At 45.4% G+C, this 20179-nt stretch overlaps 2 protein-coding genes across 3 annotated transcripts in view; one reads left to right on the top strand and one right to left on the bottom strand.

The window, feature by feature from the left end:
• NIT4 (nitrilase 4) overlaps nt 1-20179 on the bottom strand; it is a 76790-nt gene that overhangs the window by 42351 nt on the left and 14260 nt on the right. For both annotated transcript variants that reach the window (XM_086515317.1, XM_086515312.1), the window contains exon 2: nt 8585-8764. In XM_086515317.1, coding sequence (XP_086371443.1) covers nt 8585-8764 — 180 coding nt within the window. The remainder of the gene's footprint in view (nt 1-8584; nt 8765-20179) is intronic.
• Nucleotides 17223-19389, top strand: LOC147464505 (uncharacterized). The gene is made up of 2 exons (XM_086524695.1): nt 17223-17800; nt 17889-19389. The coding sequence occupies exons 1-2, from the start codon at nt 17223-17225 to the stop codon at nt 19387-19389; spliced, it is 2079 nt and encodes a 692-aa protein (XP_086380821.1).

Raw genomic sequence — 20179 nt, 5'->3', positions numbered from 1 at the left:
GCCCAGAACGAAGATATTATGAACCAAGTGAAAGACCTCTTGGAAAAGGGTCTTGTCTAGCTCTCAACAAAATCACCATCAAGAACAGATTTCCGATTCCTAGAATCGATGATATACTTGACCAACTTCAGGGATCCTCGTGCTTTAGCAGGATCGAATTGAAAAGTAGATATCATTAGATCCAAATCGCGCCGGAAGACGTCTACAAGACAGCCTTTGGGACGACTTTTGGATTATTTGAGTTTTTGGTGATGCCTTTTGGCTTAACCAATGCTGCTGTGACATTTAATCGGATAATGGACAGGATTTTTCGAGAGTACAGACTATTCGTTGGCACTTTCTTTGACGACATCATTGGTACTAATAGTCAATGTCTGTTAAGACAGTTTATGGCCTCTGTCTGTTTTGCAGGCGTAATCGAGGGCGATTACAATGCTTTCAAGAGGAAGGTATGTCACAACACCCGCCCTACTGTTGAAAAACAGGCAACGTACGGACTGGATCATGACGTGGCAAGCATGTACGGCAGTCCCGTAAATCACGCTGGCAGATTTCCGTACGGCAGCTTTTTGGCTCGCTTTTGTCTACGCAGCGCAGCTTTTGAATCTGCTTTATTCTACGCAAATGAAGCAAGAGAGAGAAGGCTTGTGTGTGAATTGCTTTATTAGCCAAGTAATGGCTTGTGTGAGAAAGTTGCTTTATTTTAATGAAGCTTTTGATTTTCAGCTTTTAGCATCCCTTATAAAACCTTTGAATATGCGGGTAGGCCTCTCACAACTCAGGCATCTGGACGCAGAGTCTGAGAGTGACTGCCTGCCTGCACTCTTGTGCTTTGAACAGAGATAATACAAAAAGAAATACCGAAAGGGGAGCCAGTCTTTGGGGCCAATATCTCTAGGCATGGAACTCCGCCACGGGCCAGTGTCGAATCAATTGTGAACTGTTGGTGTCGCGGGTAGGTTCTCGACTTGGAGTGTCCAAGTCTATTACATCTCCTCTTGCTCATTTCTGATTTGCAGCTCCGCCTCGTCCATAGCACTAGGATCCGCCACCATCCTCACGCGTGTTGGGTTTGCTTGTTGAAAATAGAGGAAACATTATTTAGTATTTACTAAGTACTCAAGGGTCGAGCTTATCATGATTCAATCATTCATGTGAAAAGTAAAAGTGGACCTGCTTAAGTGTTCCCAAAGCGTGGTAGGCTCGCACAAGCCTCATATTTGCTCGGCAATAGACTAGCTTCTCTAGTTGAGAAGTGTTGAGACGATTGCGTATCTTTGTATGTATCAAGGACTAAGCGCTCCAGTTGCACTCGCATGCACCAGCAGAGCAATCCTATAGCAATGAGCGTTGAGATTTCACACTTGGTTTGAAATATGGCAATAACAAGTACGAATACTTCAAGTCTCAAGATTTTCAATTACCTGTGAAAGTACTCGGAAAGCCAGATGTGTAAGCGTTGGAAGACCTTGTCTTCCATAATTCTTCCACCATGTAAGAGCAAACTTGGTAGCCTCTGGCCTCAACAACACAGCTCTAGAAAAGGATCGTCCTAGATTGTTCATGAAGCTGATCATCTCTGCATCAATCTCCAACTGCTCGACAATGTCATACATCGTGTTGATGTAATCATCCTTGAGCTTCAAGAGACTCCTCTCATGGAAAAGCTCTAGCGTCTTGTAGAAAGGATGAAGCAATGCAACCATCCCATGAATGGGACGACTCATAAAGGTCCATCGCCTTTCTACAAAGGCCAAGATGTCATTTCGGCTGAAAATTTCAGCAATGAAACAAAGTTGAATTGGGTCATGCCGCAAATTGAAATGACAACAAAAAGATTTGCAATGAAATGAATAATCAAATTCAAAAGACAAGTAACTTACTAGTCTTGTGTCAAAGACTTGCACTCTATAATGTGTCTCTTCATCTCCATGAAGAGATGATAGACTAAGTCCAATGCAGAGCCCTCCATGTCTGTGACTCATAGAAGCAAATACTGGCTGCAATGCCATTGTCAAACTCTGAATCTGTGTCCAAAAGGACTCATCGAGCACCCGTCGCTGTATGTATTTAGTGGGCTCCGTCTGAAAGTGGTGCATCAATCTCCACTTCAGGTCCATGACTGTCTGAAGAAGTGGATCCCTCAATCTGAAGAGTCTCTGTAACACTAAATACATAAAAGCAAACCGGGTCTTCGAGGGCCGCACCATGTCAGTGTATTGTGGCTCCTGAAGATAGCTAAAGCCTGATTTTTTTGCAGAAAAAGGTGGTCATCTTAGTGGCATCTATAACAATAGGCAATACCCAAGGCAACTTGCCTATATCCTCCATGAGCAAGTCAGGACAATGAGCAGCACATGGAGTCCAAGAAATCCGAGGGTAAGCTGCCTCGACCATTTCACCCATAAGCCTACAATTTGAGGCATTGTCAGTCACAACCTGTACCACATTCTCTGGCCCAATCTCCTCAATAGCTTTCTTGATGTGCCCAAAGATAAACTCACCTGTGATGCGATCTCCGGCCTTCCTTGCATCCACAGCGCGTAAGAATTATGTGCCAAGACAAGAGGACACAAGAATATTAATGATGTGCCGCCTATGAACATCACTCCAACCATCTGATATAGTGGTGCACCCAAACTGCTCCCAACGTGTCTTCATCTGGACCAAGGCCTTATCTATCAAAGCCTTATGCTCATCAAGCACTGTAGTGCGCATCTTTCTATACTCCACCCCTAACCATGAATCTGTGTGGCCAACATCAACTATAGCCTAGACCATCCTCTTCCATTACTCAGTCCTCAAAACATTGAAGAAGATGCCGCATCAATGAGAGTGTAAGCAATCTCCATCTCAGCAACCTTTTGACGCTCTTTCACCCAAGAAAGAGAGTTCACACGCGAAGGCCAGGTGCTTTGCCTACGTGCATGCATATCACCTTCATCCTCCTCTTGCAAAACTCGAGCCCTCTTTCTACTAGAACCAACAGAGGGCTGCTCCTCTTGAACCTCGGAAGATGAGCCACCAAAATCCCCAATAAGAGCATCATGAAGAGAATCCTGTGTGTGCTCTCCACCTATATTTTATTTTGATGTTGGTACTTTCGAAAAATTCTCTTCAATCAGCTTGTCCCTAATATCATTTGGTACCTTTTTGGCACGTTTTTGCACCCTCTACAATTATTGGTCGTGCCAATGCCTGTCACGTGCTTGACCACACAAGAGCATGGAGCCAATAGAGTCCGTTCTCTACAGAGTCCCCCTCTGACCTCTTTGCCGGTTTTCCATTCCCGAATGGATACCAGGTCCTCTGTAAAGATCACCTCCATGCCAAGCTTACACACCTCGTGCATAGACATAAGATGAAATCCCATATTTGGAGCATAAAGTACCTTGGAGGATGAGCTCCATGGAACCCTCGCTGTGAATAGGAATTTCAGATTTGTCCCCGATGAAAATGGTTCCACATTGTCGTCGCATGTCGGACAAAAGATCCTTCAAAGGTTTCATGTGTCGTGAGGCACCACTGTCAAGAATCAATCATGACAGTCTCGACCTGCAAGAGTGATCGTAGCCTCCGATGTTCTTGAAGAGTCCATCGAGGAGAGAATCTCCAAATGAACAAAGGCTGGTGACTGAACCACTACCGCCGAGGAAGTCGAAGCCTCTCCAACTCGCTTTGGACACTTCCTTCAATAATGTCCCTTCTCACCACAATGTCGTTCCGCCTTCAAAGCGTCACGCTTGGCATCACTTTTCTTGTCTTTGGCGCTGTTTCTTTTCTTCTACCCTTCTCCTTCTTCTTGTTGTTGGAAGAACCAGTCAAGGCTTCGGAGCTTGATTTCTTCCCCGTTTTGAACCGCTCCTCCTGGAACAAAACCATTCGGACTAGCTCGTCCCAAGTGATAGTATTCAGCCGGCCATTGGTAATCAAGGAAGAATAGAAATTGGTGTATCGAGGAGGCAAGTGGATCAAAAGCTGAATGGCCATGTCCTCTGAACTAAAGCTCTTGCATCTTTTTTATGAGATCCTGCATGGAAGAGTGCTTCACATCCAAGGTCCTCAACTGCACCTCGAGAGCTATCCACTTCATTGGAGAAACTCGATCATAAAGGGAAGAAAACCGATCCCAAATGAACTTCGCATCTTTCATCAAACTTATATGGCTAATCACCAACGGTGTATTGTTGAGGATAATGAAGGACCGGATCCGAGCATTGACAAGCTCCTATAACTTCGCTCCCTTGGGTCCTTTGGCTTCTAAAAGTTGCTCGAGACCAAAACTCCAAGCTCGTAAGAGTCAAAGACCACCATCAAGGTGGCTTTCCAAATGGCATAGTTGTATCCATTCAATTGCCGATCTGAGGGAAAGGTAGGGAGTGTAGGTATATTAATTGGTTGATCACTTACGCCGGAGTAGAACTGGGACCAATCTCCCCATTCTTCGTTGACGGTGGTCTCACTACCGCCGATCCATCCTCATGGTTTACTTCGTTACCATGGGCTGAATTGGTTTCAGAATCATCACTCCTCTCCATGGTGTTGGGAGAATCTAGGCATTTGATAAGGCTAGGTAGAGGTAAAAGGTAAAATCTGAAAATCTACCCACTACAGCCAAATTCAGCCCCAAAACAGTGAAAAACGTGGGAAAAAAAAGTAAACTGTCTCTTTTCGTCGCGAAAAATCAGCACCACAACCTTCCGATTCGAGAGCACGCCGCAGCTCTAACACCATGTCAAAGGTGCAACGGAAAAGGGTGAATCAGGTGATGAACGTGTCTGCAACCGCGAGCAAACCATCTCTCCGTGACGGGCAGTCACTAGATCTCGTATTCATCGCAATGGATCTCCTCATCATCAAGCTCCTAGGCGTACTGCCCACCAAACGGGCATGAGAACTCACCACACATGATGCAACACTGAGAGGGTGTGTACATTGTCACGGGGACAGGCACCACGTGCCAATTGAAAAGAACAAATTGAACTTTAAGCACTTCAAATAACAATTGAACTGAAAGAGATGCACGACACACGAGACGAGGAGTGAAGGAGTTCCACCCCCAGAGAGCACTGGTCCCAAAAGTTGGCGCCTCTTTTCGTATTTCTTTATACTACTTGAACTCAATACAACGCCGGTACTCCATACTCTGCAGCTCTACGTGAGACAAGCCAGAGAATGAGCGCTTGGAACCTATTTAAAGGCCCTTGGCCTATGAAAAGAAGTTTACACGAAAAGCTTCAAACTCAAAAGCATCTTGCCCCAAGAGCTGGCGTAAAAAGCTGCCAATGCAATTACGAAAATCCGTACAGCCTGCCACATCAGCACAATCAACGTAAAACACGGAATTCCGTACAGGCTGCCACGTCACCATGTCAGCACGTTTTGCAGGGGATTTATACAGGCTTCCTCGTCATCATCTTCTACGCTTTGTGTGTGTGTGTGTGTGTGTGTATTGGTCCCGCTTTAGTTTAATGGCTTTAGGTCCCCTTGGCCCCATCAAACGGGGTCGAAGTGGGTGGGAGCTCGTCTTTAAAAATAGGCTACTCGACAAGAATTTTTTTTTCTGAGAAAAAGATCCTTCCACTAGTTGATAAAAACTATCCATAGGGCTACAAACCACCTCTACTAGAGAGGGCTACATCAAAAGCATGGGGAGACTCTCCTAGTAAGTAAACACAATATGTACAATGAGACTAAATCACAAAATGAGAGGAGGAAAGAGCCACACAGGTGGCCGATAGTGCCATTAGGGCACATCCTAGACCATGGTGAAGAAGGGCCTTGGGCGCCAGAGTCGCAGGAAAGCCTCTCTGCGCTCTCGCATGCGATCGGACCTGCCTTAAAGTCTCTCGAACTGACCCTGAGAGTATGGATCAGCTCCAACCAAAAGTCACGAGCAGTCTCTGCTGAGGAGGTAGTGCTCATGATGTTACCCCTCTAGCAACTGTTTAAAAATCCTTGCAAAATCTTCATAAGTAGCATACTATTCCTTCATGTCATCTAGCTCATGATGATAAGGAATTGACACAGCTGAAATTTGTAGCTTTCTTGATAACGCATCAGCACAACATTCTTCTTGTCTTCCACATGCATAATCTGGAAGTGGAACATAGAAAGAATGTTTGCCCATCGCATATGCTTTTCAGATAGCTTTGATTATGTCAAGAAGTATCGCAAGGTCTGATGGTCTGTCTGGACAATAAAGTCAACACCTAATAGGTAGTGCTTCCATCTAGAGAGCACATGAATCACAGCCAATAGCTCTTTCTCATAGATTTGCATTGTCTCTTTTGGCCCTTGCAGGATTTTGCTCTCATAAGCTACTACCCGACCATCTTGCATTAGCACTGCTCCGATGCTATTGCCACACGCGTCACACTGGACCACAAATGACTTCCTGAGGTCTGGTAAAACAATCACGGCATCTGAAGTCAACTTTTCCTTTAAGAGACTGAAGGCTGAAATCTCTCTTTGGGTCCATCTGAAAGTGACCCCTTTCTTTTGCAAAGCATGAAGAGGTGAAGCTATCTCTACAAAATTCCTCATAAACCTTCTATAGTATGAACACAATCCCAAGAAGCTTTGAACATCATGCACATCTTTAAGTCTGGCCATGTCTTAATACCTTCAACCTTTGCGGGATCCATTCGGACACCATCCTTTGACACTATGTGGCCAAGAAAGTGGATCTCTTCCAAGAAGAATTCACTTTTCTTAGGATTGACGAGTATCCTGTGACTGTGCAACTCTTCGAACACAATGGTCAAGTGACGCCTATGCTCCTCTTCATTCTTCGAGTAGACTATCATGTCGTCAAAGAATGTGCCAACAAACTTCTCATGCGAGCGAAAAATCCGGTCCATCATTCTATTGAACGTGGCAAGAGCATTTGTAAGACCAAATGGCATCACTAAGAACCCATAAAGACCAAATGTTGTTCTAAACGTAGTCTTGTGCACATCCTTTGGCCTTACACGAATCTGATGGTACCCACTCTTAAGGTCTATCCTGCTGAAAATTGCAACACCCTCTAAACGGTCAAGAATATCATCAATCCTTGGGATACGAAACCTGTTCTTAATGGTATTCTTGTTCAACGCACGGTAATCAATACACATGCGCCAAGAGCCATCCTTCTTCTGCACTAAAAGCACTGAAGAGCAGAAAGGTAAAGAACTAGGCTCAATCAGCCCCTTCTCTAAAAGCTCCTCTACCTGGCCCATAATCTCTTTCTGCTATGCCGCACTAACCCTGTAGGGAGGTCTGTTCAATGGGGCTACACCCTGGCACCAGATCTATCGCATGGTCCTCAGGCCTCTCCAATGGCAATTGCGACGGTAATTAATCAGAAAAACAATCAATAAACTCTCGCAAAAATGTTGACCTTTCTTTATCTAACACCAGATAAATTTGACTAACAATTATCTGAAACATCACGTGCAAAGATCAAGTACACAGAAAGATGATTTTTAACTACAGAAGTGATAGCCGAAGCAAATACAATAGGGACAGACTCCCCTTTGAGCTTTACATCCAAAACATGAGTTTCGCCCCTATGCTGAAGGATGATCGTTTTGCCGAAGACATCCAGCACACCATGTACTCTGAACATTCACGGGATTCCCAGTAGCGCATCACACCCTTCCAATAGCATGATATAGAACTCTTTAGTGTCCACATACTACTGAATATGCAGACGCAGTTTTCCAATGATGGGAGTAACACACTCTGAGTGGCCAAGACATGCCAACCCCGCCTCTGCCCTGTACCCCATCCCTTCTGCTCTGATGCCAGTTCCATAGCTAACTCTAGTGCTTTGGCACTTGGATCAAAGAAGTTGAGTGCCGTCTGATCTTTGACTTTATCCCATGCCCTGCATAACTCACTGGCATCTGTACTTGGCCTTCACCCACCATATCTGGCACCAAACTTGCCGTGGGCTTAGGCTTCTTTCCTTTCTTATCTTCTTTATCATCCGAATCAGCTGGCCTTTTCCTTTGTGGGCAGTCTGCAGCAAAGTGAGCAGGCTGCTTGCATATAAAGCATTTATTTTCAGCTCTCAAATGGCTCAACAAGCTGATGCAATGGATGAAATCTTACAAGTGACAGTACTTGAATAGATTTTAAACAACTTGCTATTGCGTGAGAGAGCTATCAATGCATATGCATCTTAGGTGTATATCCTAAGATGGAACACGAGCAATGAAAATCAAAAAGGAAAAAGTGAAGCAAAAAACTGCAACAGGTAAACTAGACAAGAGGATACTGCCATTGATTACAAATTCATAAACATCTTGAAAAAGGAGAAAATAAATATATAAAACCTACAGCAAGTTTTAGATGCCAAAAGAAAGTTGATAGAAATCCAAAGGAGAAGATCCTTTCAACAATATTTATTTAAAACCTGCAAGAGGCTGTTGCCTCCAAAGCTTGCAAAATATCAGAAAATGTATACTTTATCTGTAAGCCATGACATTATATGCCATCGACTGAGAATGAAGTTTTAAGACAGATACTACCACCAGAAGGATTTATAGAGCAGCTCAGTTGTACATCTACTCATCCATAAGATTGAAATTCGAACCTGGCACATCAATCGCTGACGCATGGTATCTTCTGAAGTCCTCACGACCTTTCAAAGACCGATTTCCAATCACTGCACCAAATGTAGCTCCTCTTGGATATCCACCAATGAAAGCCTCTGGAAATACAACTAGCTGAGACCCGAGAGCTGCCGCTTCTGCAGTAAGCCTTTCTGCTTTGTCTGCAATAACACTGAAAAATAAGAGAAGTTTCTAGTGTAAATTCAGATTCAATGGTTTGATAACAAAAGAAGTTCTCAGAAATGCTCTGGTTAGCATAAAAATCATCATATCCAAGGTAATTAACTCTTTACTTTCTGCCGTTACACATCGTTGCTCAGCTTCCTGCCTATGCTACGTGGCTCTCTACATGTTAGAATTTTCTTTCAATCATACTTACTTCCTGTAAATGGTTCTGCAGAAAAAACTTATCATACTCAGCCAAACTTTGCAAAAGAAGATTAAATTTTAATACATAAGAACCCTGCTGATAAAATACATGGAGAACTTTTGAAGATTATAATAACTTATTTCTCAAAGTTTCACTTATATATGTCTCTGAGGTTTATTCTTTTTTACAAATGAATACATAAACCAAAATGAATATAGAAAAAGCCCAGATTCACCCGAAAAGGAAAGCTCAAGTATAGTGAGTATAAAACTATGTATCAATCAACACTCCCAACACAACACACAATACACACCACATACATCAACATGAGTCTATGTCATGAATCCAGACATGCAAAGACTTGGCCATAACAAAGCCCCACTAAACAAAGGCACTAGAAAAAAAGGATAAGTAAATCAAAAAGATAGGTGATACTAGATAGGGCATATGCACCACATGTAAAGTGTCCACCATATCAACTGATCGCAACCGAAATGTGAAATTTGCATGTCCCTCCGCTAATACCACTAAAACACATCCAAATAAATCTTGGGAATCTTGTAAAGATGGTCATTGGCAGAAGTCTGTGTCTACTAAAGATTGGTTTTGGATGAAGTCGGTGTCCACTAAAGATTGGTAATATGTTTCCTTTGCAGGCGTAAGCGAGAGATTACTGAGGGGCTATGTCACAAAAAGGTAGCATGACATGACCGTACAAGACTAGACAGACTAGAAGCAAACCCTGTGCATAGCTGCTCGCAAATCTCGGCGCACATCACAAGGGCTGGCATGGCACAGTGTACGGATAGCTGACGTGGCAGCCTTAAACCATGGTTGACATGGCACTTTTTGGCGAAGGGATGCTTTCGGGCGTCACTGATGAAAGCAGTTGATTTTATGTGCTTTATGGGCACCAATTAAATACTTTTAGCACTCGTTAAAAATAACAAGTGATTTCAAGTTCCTTTTGAGGCTTTTGAGGCCAAGTGCCTATAAAAGAGAGGCTACTAGCATTATATTGCAACTCTGAAATTGTATCAATGAGTTTGTATGAGCACACAAAACTATTGGAACCACGCCGATTCATCAAAAAATGAAGAAATACTGCCAACAGGCTACAGCCCCTAGCTGAGGCGTCAATGCTTCTAAGAGTTGAGCTCTACCACTCTGTGTTTCTAATCCAATTTGTTGTTTGTAGTTTAGTTCAATATAATTGCATTGTTTTTGCCACCTTGTTAGGTGACTCATCGGGTTTAGAATCATCAAAGTGATTGATACAATGCACCACTCTTCTGTTGCTCATGGTCATCGAGAGGGTGGCTTGTATCGTATACAATCTTTCCCTTCTAATTTGCAACAGCAAGTCCCAAACCAATTTAACTTTAAACTCTTAATTTTGAGAACTGGAAAATGGGGTGAATTAAGACCATTTGATTCATTTTTGTCACGTGCACATGTCTCTATGTGCCACATGGACACGCTACTACGCCGTCTTCGAAGCCGAAATTCGTCTACAAAGTCCAAGGGAATTTAGTTCCGGTAATTTGTTGGCCTGTTCGTAGCACCTGCATGTCCAAACTAGTCCATTGTATCGCATCGCACTTTTGGAACCCTCATGCATAAATGATTTATACACGTGTTTGACACTCGTTATTACACTTCATTGGGCATCCAGCAACACGACCATGTAGATTAGGTCTAGGGGAGGGCGTCAATTCAGTTCCAAGGTCAAATGCATCATTGATTTGTGAGATTCAAGGCGAAGCATGTCGCAAAGGGAAACTTAATGAAATGCGTTTCTATTCTCAAAAGTGGGCTTGTCAATTGTTGCCTTACTATTGCGAATCTGCTAGTGCTTCAAGAAAGGCACCATCGATATCGGAGGCCAAAGCGTTTTGTTCTTCCTTCTTAAGGGCAGATGACTTAACAGATTGTTGAAGGGAAGCAGTGGCTAGAAGAGACATCCCTAAAGCTGCCACCTAGACATTGTATCAATCTCCAACCTAGACTTGCTTGTGATGCAATCCATACACTTCTAATATCTTTGAGAGGCACCTACACATAGGTGGTGGTGATCTGGCCACGGTGTCCACAGGACCACCATCCGTAACACTTGCCACGTGTCACTGCCCAAGCGAGAGTCCGTCCAATTGACCGACCAATCGTGACCAACTGAAACTAACTGCCTGTTTTGCGCCAATGACATTGTAGCCCTCCTACAGGTTGCCCGCCACAAGACCACTCACCGTCTCGGTGAGAGAGAACACTAAAAAACAATAAGAGAAAACTAAAACTAGAGGACACTGAAACTGGCAGGAAGGAAAAATGTAGACCAACCAGACTGAAGAAGTTGTGTGTAGAGAAGATAGTTAAGTTCTGAGGGAAAGGTACACTCATGAGATGTAGGCAACTGTAGGAGATGATGAAGAAGTACAGACACCTCGCCACGAGAGATAATCTGTCCAGAAGCAGAAACTAAAGAATGCCCCAGCATGAACAAAAGCCCCGAAAGTCACAAAGCGAGTGTAAATGCATCCAAAAGGCGAAGAGTTGGCTACCACGAATGGCCTTGAATGCCCTCAGGACTAAATGACACGGATCATTTAAGAGGGGGGGGTGAGGGGATCAATGGACGGGAACTCCATGCGCGACCGTCGAGGTGTTCTGGGCCGTAGATGGCTTATTAAAACTAAACCCGGCCAAGAACTAAACCTGGCCAAGGGCCCCGTCCGGGTTTAGTTTTAGGCCGTCCAAGTTTATCGTTTATATCATTGTGTAAAACGGCTTTGGTTTCAAATGTGCGCTGGCGGGCGTAGTGGTTAGCCCATGCTTAAAAAAGCATTGAGGGGCGACGTCCTGCGTTCAAACCCCCGCCTCCCAACAGCGCCGCCATTTTTTGGGTGGACTTGCCCGCCTCGAGATCCCCGCCATCGTCCTTCACCGTCGATCCCTTTACTCGCCCCCACGTCCCATCCTGTGTCACTTAGTGTCGTGGCTTGAATGCTCCCGGGTTAGGTCAAGGTTTGAAGCTTTTGCAAGAAATTACACTAACACTTACAAAAATTTACGGATTCTTCAAAGCAAGCTCAAAAGCTAACCACGAATTCCGCCGGTAAAACACTGGAGGGTGGAGGGAGGGTTGTAACATTGGAGGGTGGAGGGGAGGGTTGAGGAGGTGAATAGGGCTAGGGAAGAGGGGAGGGGTGGGTAAGGGCGAGGGGGGAGGGGATGGGGTGGTGAGGGGCGACGGGGAGTGGGTAGGGGCGAGGGGGGGAGGGAGGGTGGGTAGGGGAGAGGGGAGAGTAGGTAGGGACGAGGGAGGGGTAGATAGGGGCGAGAGGGGGAGGGAGGGTGGGTAAGGGCGAGGGGAGAGGGGGTAGGGGCGCGAGAGGGGTAGATAGGGGCGAGAGGGGGAGGGTGTCACAAACTGATGATGTGGCAGCCTGATGACGTGGATAGGCTGCCGGAATTCCGTAGTTCGCGCTGAGAAAGAGACTTTGACAAATGAAGGGCGAAGAGATTGTACTTGATAAAATTCAGTTTCTTTACTCGATTTTCTTGAGAGAACTGAATGATAATTGAAGGTCAATATGTTTTGACCTCGAAAAAGAACGACAAGATTTTTTGCATTAGGGGCTGACTGTTTCTTTGAAGGCGTACAAAGCGAGTTGCCTACTTTACGTCGTGAAGATCACATGATTGATTCCTGTTAGTACACCACCGAATCGGCCACTTACAAAGTTAGCCGAGGCCAAAATAAAGAACCAATGAACCCGAACAGATTTCCACCTTACGAGGATCGCTAATATACTCGACAGACTTTAGAATTCTACTTGCCGAATTGATACGAAGAGTAATTATCATCAGATCTGTATTGCTCCTGGAGACGTCTACACGACAGCTTTCAGGACAACTTCTTGGATTTTTCAAAGAGTACCGACCATTTGTGGGTTTTCCAGATACTGAGAAAGCATACATTGCTTATAAATGTGAAAAAAAAGAGCGAGTTTTTCTTGCTCAAGATACACTTTCTATGACACACTGTCTCAATAACAGGAGTAGAGATGGACCTGGCCAAGATTGACACTATTCGCGATTGGCCCGATTTGAAGAAGAATGTTCGTGAAGTTAGAAGCTTCGTGGGCTTGTGTTCTTACTATCAGCGGTTCATTCGAAAGTTTGCAAAGGTAGCTTCCCCTTTGCACATTTTGACACAGAAAGGAGTCCCTTTCTCGTGGGTACCCACAGAGGTGACTGCCTTTCAGCCACTGAAAGAGAAATTGACTACTGGACCAGTATTGACTTTGCTAGATTTGTAAAAGTCATTTGAAGTATATTGTGATGCTTATGGTCGTAGTCTGGGAGCGGTCTTAATGCAAGAAGGCCATGTGATTCCCTATGAAAGCCGACTTTTTTTAAGGCCAGAATTGACAGCACATATTTATGAGAGAGAGCTTTTGGCAGTGATCCATGCTCTTACTTAGTGGCGACATTACCTACTTGGAGCTGATTTCGCGATCTTCACTGATCATCAGAGTTTATGCTACTTCTTGTCACAGAAGCAACTTTCAGAAAAGCAAACGCGGTGGGCTAACATCTTGTCACAGTTTCACTTCCAGATTGTCCATGTGCAGGGACAGATAAACTTGGTGGCAGATGCTTTGTCTCGGAAGCCGTTAGCCTTGGCTATTTCCGCGATTCATCATAGAAGCTTCGAGGACATGGTTGATCAGTACACCACAAATCCGGATTTTTCCGATGTATTCACGCGAATACAGAATGGGGAGGTAGTAGCAGGATATTCCATATGGGATGGCTACTTGATGAAGAAAACGATGTTGTGCGTCACACGGCCGTCGAGGGAAAAGGTTCTAACTGAGTGCCATTGTCCACCTTTTACGGGTCACCACGGCATTGACACCACCTTGAAAGGTGTGGAGCGTTACTTCTTTTGGCCGAGACTCAAGAAGGATGTGGACGACTTTGTTCGCAGTTGTTTAGTATGCAAGAAGGTCAAGTTTGACAGGCATAAGGCACAGGGATTGTTACAGCCTTTATTGTTACAACCTTTACCCATTCCTACCCGTCCCTGGGAAAGTATTGCAATGGATTTCATTTTTTATCTCCCAAAGACACAGAGTGGGCATGATGGCATTTGGACTGTCATTGACAGATTTAGCAAGCAAGCTCACTTCATTCCAGTGAAGAAAATACTCAAGCCGGATCAATTAGCGAGACTGTTCATTGAAAAAAAATTCATACTACATGGCATGTCTGAGACAATAGTCTCCGACAGAGATCCCCGATTCACGAGTTTGTTTTGGAAGGCTATTTGGGAGAACATTGGCAAACGGTTGCAGTTCTCATCATCTTTCCACCCGCAAACAGATGGGCAATCTGAGATTGCAAATTCAGTTGTACTGGATTTATTGAAGTCTTACATTTCTGATTAGAAGACTCAATGGGAAAAAAAATTGCCCTTGGTGGAATTTGCCTACAATAACACGATTCACTCTTCTACGAGGAAGGCACCATTTGAGATCATTGAAGGTGCTCTGAAGGTTCCACCCTTCCTTAGCACGAGAGGTAAGATTTTTTAAGCCGACCAGTACGCGAGCAAGAAGGCGGCTGATCGACACCGTCGCGATTTGAAATTAAAGGAAGACAATTGGGTGCTCTTACGTTTTGAGAAGGCGCGTATAAGAAAGAAAAAGGGAAAGGAGCGACTTTTTCCAAAGCTTAGCATGAGATATTATGGCCCTTTCTAGATAAAAGAAAAGATAAATGATGTCTCCTTTAGACTGAAGCTACCCAATACTTGGAAGATTCCCAATGCATTTCATGTGAGTCTATTGAAGCCTTTCAAAGGCGATGTGCCTGATGATGGGGAGCCAGATGAGCAACCCGAATTGGAGGAAACCGAAGAGATACTCATTCCAGAACAGATATTGGCAGCTTTTAGATCGAGTTGCCTTTGATTTTGAAAGCTTTTGGGCCTCTGTTTTTAGCATTCCTTGTAACCTTTATAATGAACCCAAGGGGGCTCAGTCTGCAGAGCATCTGGACGCAGAGTCTGAGAGCGAGCACCCGCGGGAGTTGTACTTTGCTCAAAGAATAATTCAAAAAGAAATACTGACAGGGGTGCCAATCTTTGGGGCCAATACCTCTTGGCACGGAACTACGCCGGGCCGTGTCGTCTTTTGTGAAGTGTCTTGAAGTAAATCTCTGTTGTGTCGCGGTAGAATCTTGACTTGGGGTGTCCAAGTTTGTTACAGAGGGAGGGTGGGTAGGGGTGAGGGAGGGTAGATAGGGGCAAGAGGGGGTGGGGGTAGAGGGGGGTAGGGATAGATACGGGCGAGGGGCATGAGAGCGGGTAGGGACGAGAGGGGTAGATAGGGGCGAGGGGAGAGGGAAGAGGGGTAGGGGCGAGAGAGGGATAGATTGTAAGGTGCAACGGAATGAATGTTGTATTTTCTCAAGATTAGTGATCTTTACTGCTCAAGGTTCCTTTTAGTTCTTAGGGAAAGAGAGAGCTTTCCGTCTTGTAGAGTGTTGTGGTCACGAACAAAGTGAGTGGATATTGTGCGTGCAAGTGAATGAGTCTGAGAGAAGGAGAGGGAAGAGATACGACACTGAGAGGTTGTAAAACCCTCCTCCGAAGGCCCCACTCTCGTCAGCAAGAGTGGTCTACTTTGATTGCACAAAGGTGTACAATACGAATGCAATGGACTGATGCAAGTTGGACTATGCCGATGACGACAACGGTGGTGACAACTGCGACTTGATGGCTGAAATCTGAGATCTTTATCTGCTGATTTTAGGGACTGTTTGGTGGCTGAAATTCTCTGTTTTTGGCTGCCTTTTTCGGGCTGAACTTGGGGATCTTCTGCAACCATGAGGGACTGAATCTGTTACCTTTCTATAGGCTGAATTCTGAGTTTTTCTCTCTGCTGAAACTGCAATAGGCTAGCGTTAGTGACTAGGGCTGAAACGCTGGACAATTGCTGAGGTCTTGCTGGCGTTTTTGCATCAAAAACGCTGGCTGAAAGTGGGTTGTCTTGGTAATGAAAACGCTGGGCTGAATGGCCTGTGGGAAGTCGCTAGGCAATGCCAATCGACAGCGAGGCTGAATGCTGTGGGGAAAACGCCAGATGAGGGGAGATGGATGGCGATGGATCTTGATGCTGAGGGGGATACTGCTAAGAAGTTGCCTGTTGAGCGAGAAGCTCTTGCTGCCTCTTCTGCCAGAAAGTGCTAACTTGGGTTTGCTTATATATTAACTTAGCAAAATTGCCCTACCTACTTTTGTTCGAAAGTCACTTAAAAATAATAAGTGAAAATACCAATAAATAGGAAAATAGACTAAATGCACTGGAAAATTCCCCTAACTGATGCTAATGGATTTTGATGGGAATTCCGATGATCATACTGTGTGCAACTGGAGGATATGCAGCTATGCTAAGTGACTGGGCATGCACGGTCTACGAATAGACTCACAAAAGTGCCAGATCACTACTAATCTAAACTGACTTGGACTGACGGGAACCCTGATGTGGTATAGCTTGTCCACGGACACATTGGGTTGGGATCAGAGTAACAAGGAACGGGCGGAACGGGCCCCTCCCGTTCCCGGAACGCGTTCCCATGGGGGTCGGACAGCCGGAACGGAAACGGGCACTTTTCGGAACGCCTGCTGGAACGCTCACCGGAACGGCGGCCGGAACGGACCCCGGAACGCCGGCGGAACGGGCGGCCTAGCAGAACAGCAGTTTTTAAAAAACTGTCCGTTGGTATAAAAAAACGGGCGTTTGGGTTTTTTAAATTTTGAACGCCATGGGTTTTGGGGGGAGATCTTCCCTATATAATAAGCCAAGGCTCAAGGCAATGAAGCAAGCCAAGGCTCAAGGCATTGGGCAAGGTTGAAGGCACTCTAGTCTCTCTCTCTCCCAAGGCACTCTCTCGAGTCTCTCCCTCCCTTGGGCCTCAAGGCTTTAAGCCTCAAGGCTCAAGCTTGACGCTCCACCTCTCAAGCTCCACCTCTCCATCTCTCTCATTCATCACCTCTCTCGAGTCTCCTCTCCCTTGGGCCTCAAGGCTCAAGCTTGAGATTCAAGAATCAAGACTCCACCTCTCCATCACTCTCTACCGCGCCATCATCCCCTCTCTCTCTCTCTCTCTCTCTCTCTCTCTCTCTCTCTCTCTCTCTCTCTCTCTCTCAAGATTCCTTCCTCTATCGAGTCTCATCACTTATGGCGCAAGCTTCCGCATCAAGTGAACGTGATCCCTTGGGTGCCAAGAAGAAGAAGGACGAAGCATCATGGTGGGATGAAGTGCATTCCCGAGTGTTGGGAAAGTCCGGTGGTGCACGCGCATGGAAGTGCAAACTATGCGGCTTCGACCGGCAATCCGGTACAACCAAAGTCCGTGCTCATCTCCTTAAGCTTGAGGGACAACAAGAAGCAAGATGCAAGGCCGTCAACGAGCAACGGTTGAAGGAATTTGAAGCCAAGGATGCCGCCATGAAAGCCAACAAAGAAGAGAAAGAATCAGCAAGGCCTAAGCGTTCCGCAATCGACCCCAACAACTTGGTTTTTCCCTCTTCTACACCTTCTTCATCGGTTGGTGGTGATAGCAATGCGACAACGACGGAGACGGTAGCGACATCTTTTCGCTCGGCATTTTCAATGCCTAATACTACTCCGGTCTCCACCCCCAACTCTCAACAACCCACCCTACATACCACTTGGGATCCAAAAAGGAAGGAGAATGTGGATGCAAGTGTTGCCCGCTTTTTCTATCACGATCACATCCCCTTCATAAAGGCTCGGTAAGACTTACTATCATTTTCAATACAATCAAATAGTAAATTCTCAATTAAATAGTAAATACTAATACCTCTTGTGTGCAATGTCTAGGTCGGAGTACTTCAAGACCATGTGCACGAGGATTCGAGAGTATGGGGCACGCTACCTGCCACCCTCTTTCGAGGCCCTCCGCACTACTCTACTCGATAGAGAGAAAGCCGTAGTGGAGATGGCAACCCTCAACATGAAGAGGCAATGGACGAAGTATGGAGTGACCCTCATTGCGGATGGATGGAGCGACACTAGGAGGAGGTCCATCCATGGCATTGTTGCCTATTCCAAAGGGAAGATGTATTTTTCCCACTCCCATGACGCCACAGAGACGAGAAAATCAGCAGATGTCCTTGCGGGTGAGTGGGCCTCCGTCGTAGAGACCATTGGGTCGGACCTTGTGATAGGTTTGGTCACCGATGGGGAGGCATCAAACAAGGCAGCCGGAGCTATTTTGGAAGGCACTTATCCTCACATCACGGTGTCTTTTTGCATGGCACATTGCCTTAACAACCTCTTGAAGGATTTCAGCAAACTACCTTGGATAGAGCCTCTCATTGCATCCACGTCCAAGGTGGTTGCTTTCATCAATAACCACAACATACTTCGAGCCGAGTTCTTGAAGCGGTCGAGGAGCGAAGTGCTTCTAAAGTATTGTGAGACCCGCTTCGCCTACAACTATCTAATGGTGAGCCGGTTTGTAGAGTGTCAAAGTGCAGTGCGGCAGCTCTTCATCAGTACAGAGTTTGCTCAGACTACCCATGCAAGTACAGTAGCAGGGATCATTTGTACAGGGAAGGTGGAGGATCCCGAGTTCTGGGAGTCCCTAAAGAGTATTGACAAAATGGTGAAACCAGTGATCCACTTGCTTAGAGTGATGGATGGTGTGCAACCTTGCATTGGCAAGGTCTATGAAGCAATGGATCGCATGGTCGAGGCCCTTGAAGAGTATGAGCAGGACCCAGATAGACTCGAAGAAATCAAAGAGCTTTGCAGTAGCAGGTGGAATGCCTATAGTTCACCTCTTCATGGTGCAGCTTTTGTGTTGGACCCAGAGTTCCAGGGTGCAGGGCAGGAGCATGATTCGGAGGTAAATACACATTGGAACACCATCTTGAAGAAGCTTCACCCTGAACGTGACATGAAACGCAAGATAAAGGATCAGCTTGCATTTTACAGGGATATGCGAGGATCATTTGGGACAGCCGATGCCCAAATTGATCGCACCAAGATTTCCTCCGTCTTGTGGTGGCAAGAAAATGGTTCAGATGGTCCCGATCTTCAGCGACTTGCCGTCCGCATTCTCAGCCAAGCGGTTAGCTCCTCTTGCTTGGAGCAATTGTGGAGTGTATATAGCCACATTGCATCTAGAAAGAGGAACCGACTTGGAGTGGAGAAAGCAAATGACCTTGTTTTTGTCAGTGCAAACTTAAGAATGCTTTGCAAGTCAGCATCCAAAGTGACAGACCCCTTTCTACAGTGGGAGATGGAGGCAGAGGCAGAGGTGCTTGGAGAGGCAGGAGGATCTACGCATGAGGATGAGCCTATGCAGGAGGATTGAGATGATATTCACGACGTCCAGGACGCCACTACAAATTGGAAGGGAGGATGCTCTTCTGCCCCTACCTAGAGGTGAACTTCAGGCATGAGTCATGACTCATTGCTCATTGGTTTTTGATATTTGTTTCCTTTGTGGCCGCCGGCTTTGCCCCCTTTTTGTATTGCACTACCATATGAGTGATTGAGTCTTGACATGTCACCTATTGACTCTTACAGTTGTTATTTAGCACTCTTAGCCTCTACATGTCTTTTTGTAGCGCCTTGGCTGGCCTTGTAAGCCATCTTTATAATTTATGATCTACCATCTTTTTCCTCCAAGCTTTTGTGTAGAGCATGGACTCTAGATTCTATTCTTCGACTCTGATTTAATGTTCTTTCTATGAAGGATCAAGATTCAAGATGCTTTTGTGAAGGATTCATGTATTGTGTATTGCGCAATCGTGTGTAAGCCTTGGAAGTTGGCCCTTAAGACTGAAGAATCATTGCAGAGCATGCCTGAATAGGATTCTACTTGGACTAATGGGTGTGTATGGCTCTCTACTAACATATAGGTCAAATCCAACCTAATTTAAGCATATTTTAAACTTACCGTTCCGGGCCCCGTTCTCGTTTCGCTTTTTTGGAGGGAGGCCATTCCGGAAACGTTCCGGAGGCCCCCGTTCCCGTTCCGGGTAACTTTGGTTGGGATGTGTCACGTGACATCCCCTCCTTTTCAAAGTGAGGTACTGGTACCGAACTGTATGGCGTCGAGGGAAATCGCCAACAGCATCCAGAATCCTGGAAGGGACTCT

This window comes from Adiantum capillus-veneris, chromosome 1, assembly GCF_014529385.1.
Source record: "Adiantum capillus-veneris isolate H3 chromosome 1, ASM1452938v2, whole genome shotgun sequence".
NCBI classification, from domain to species: Eukaryota; Viridiplantae; Streptophyta; class Polypodiopsida; order Polypodiales; family Pteridaceae; genus Adiantum; species Adiantum capillus-veneris.
The sequence above is the reverse complement of the archived record's forward strand: the minus strand, read 5'-3'. Positions and strand labels throughout refer to the sequence as shown.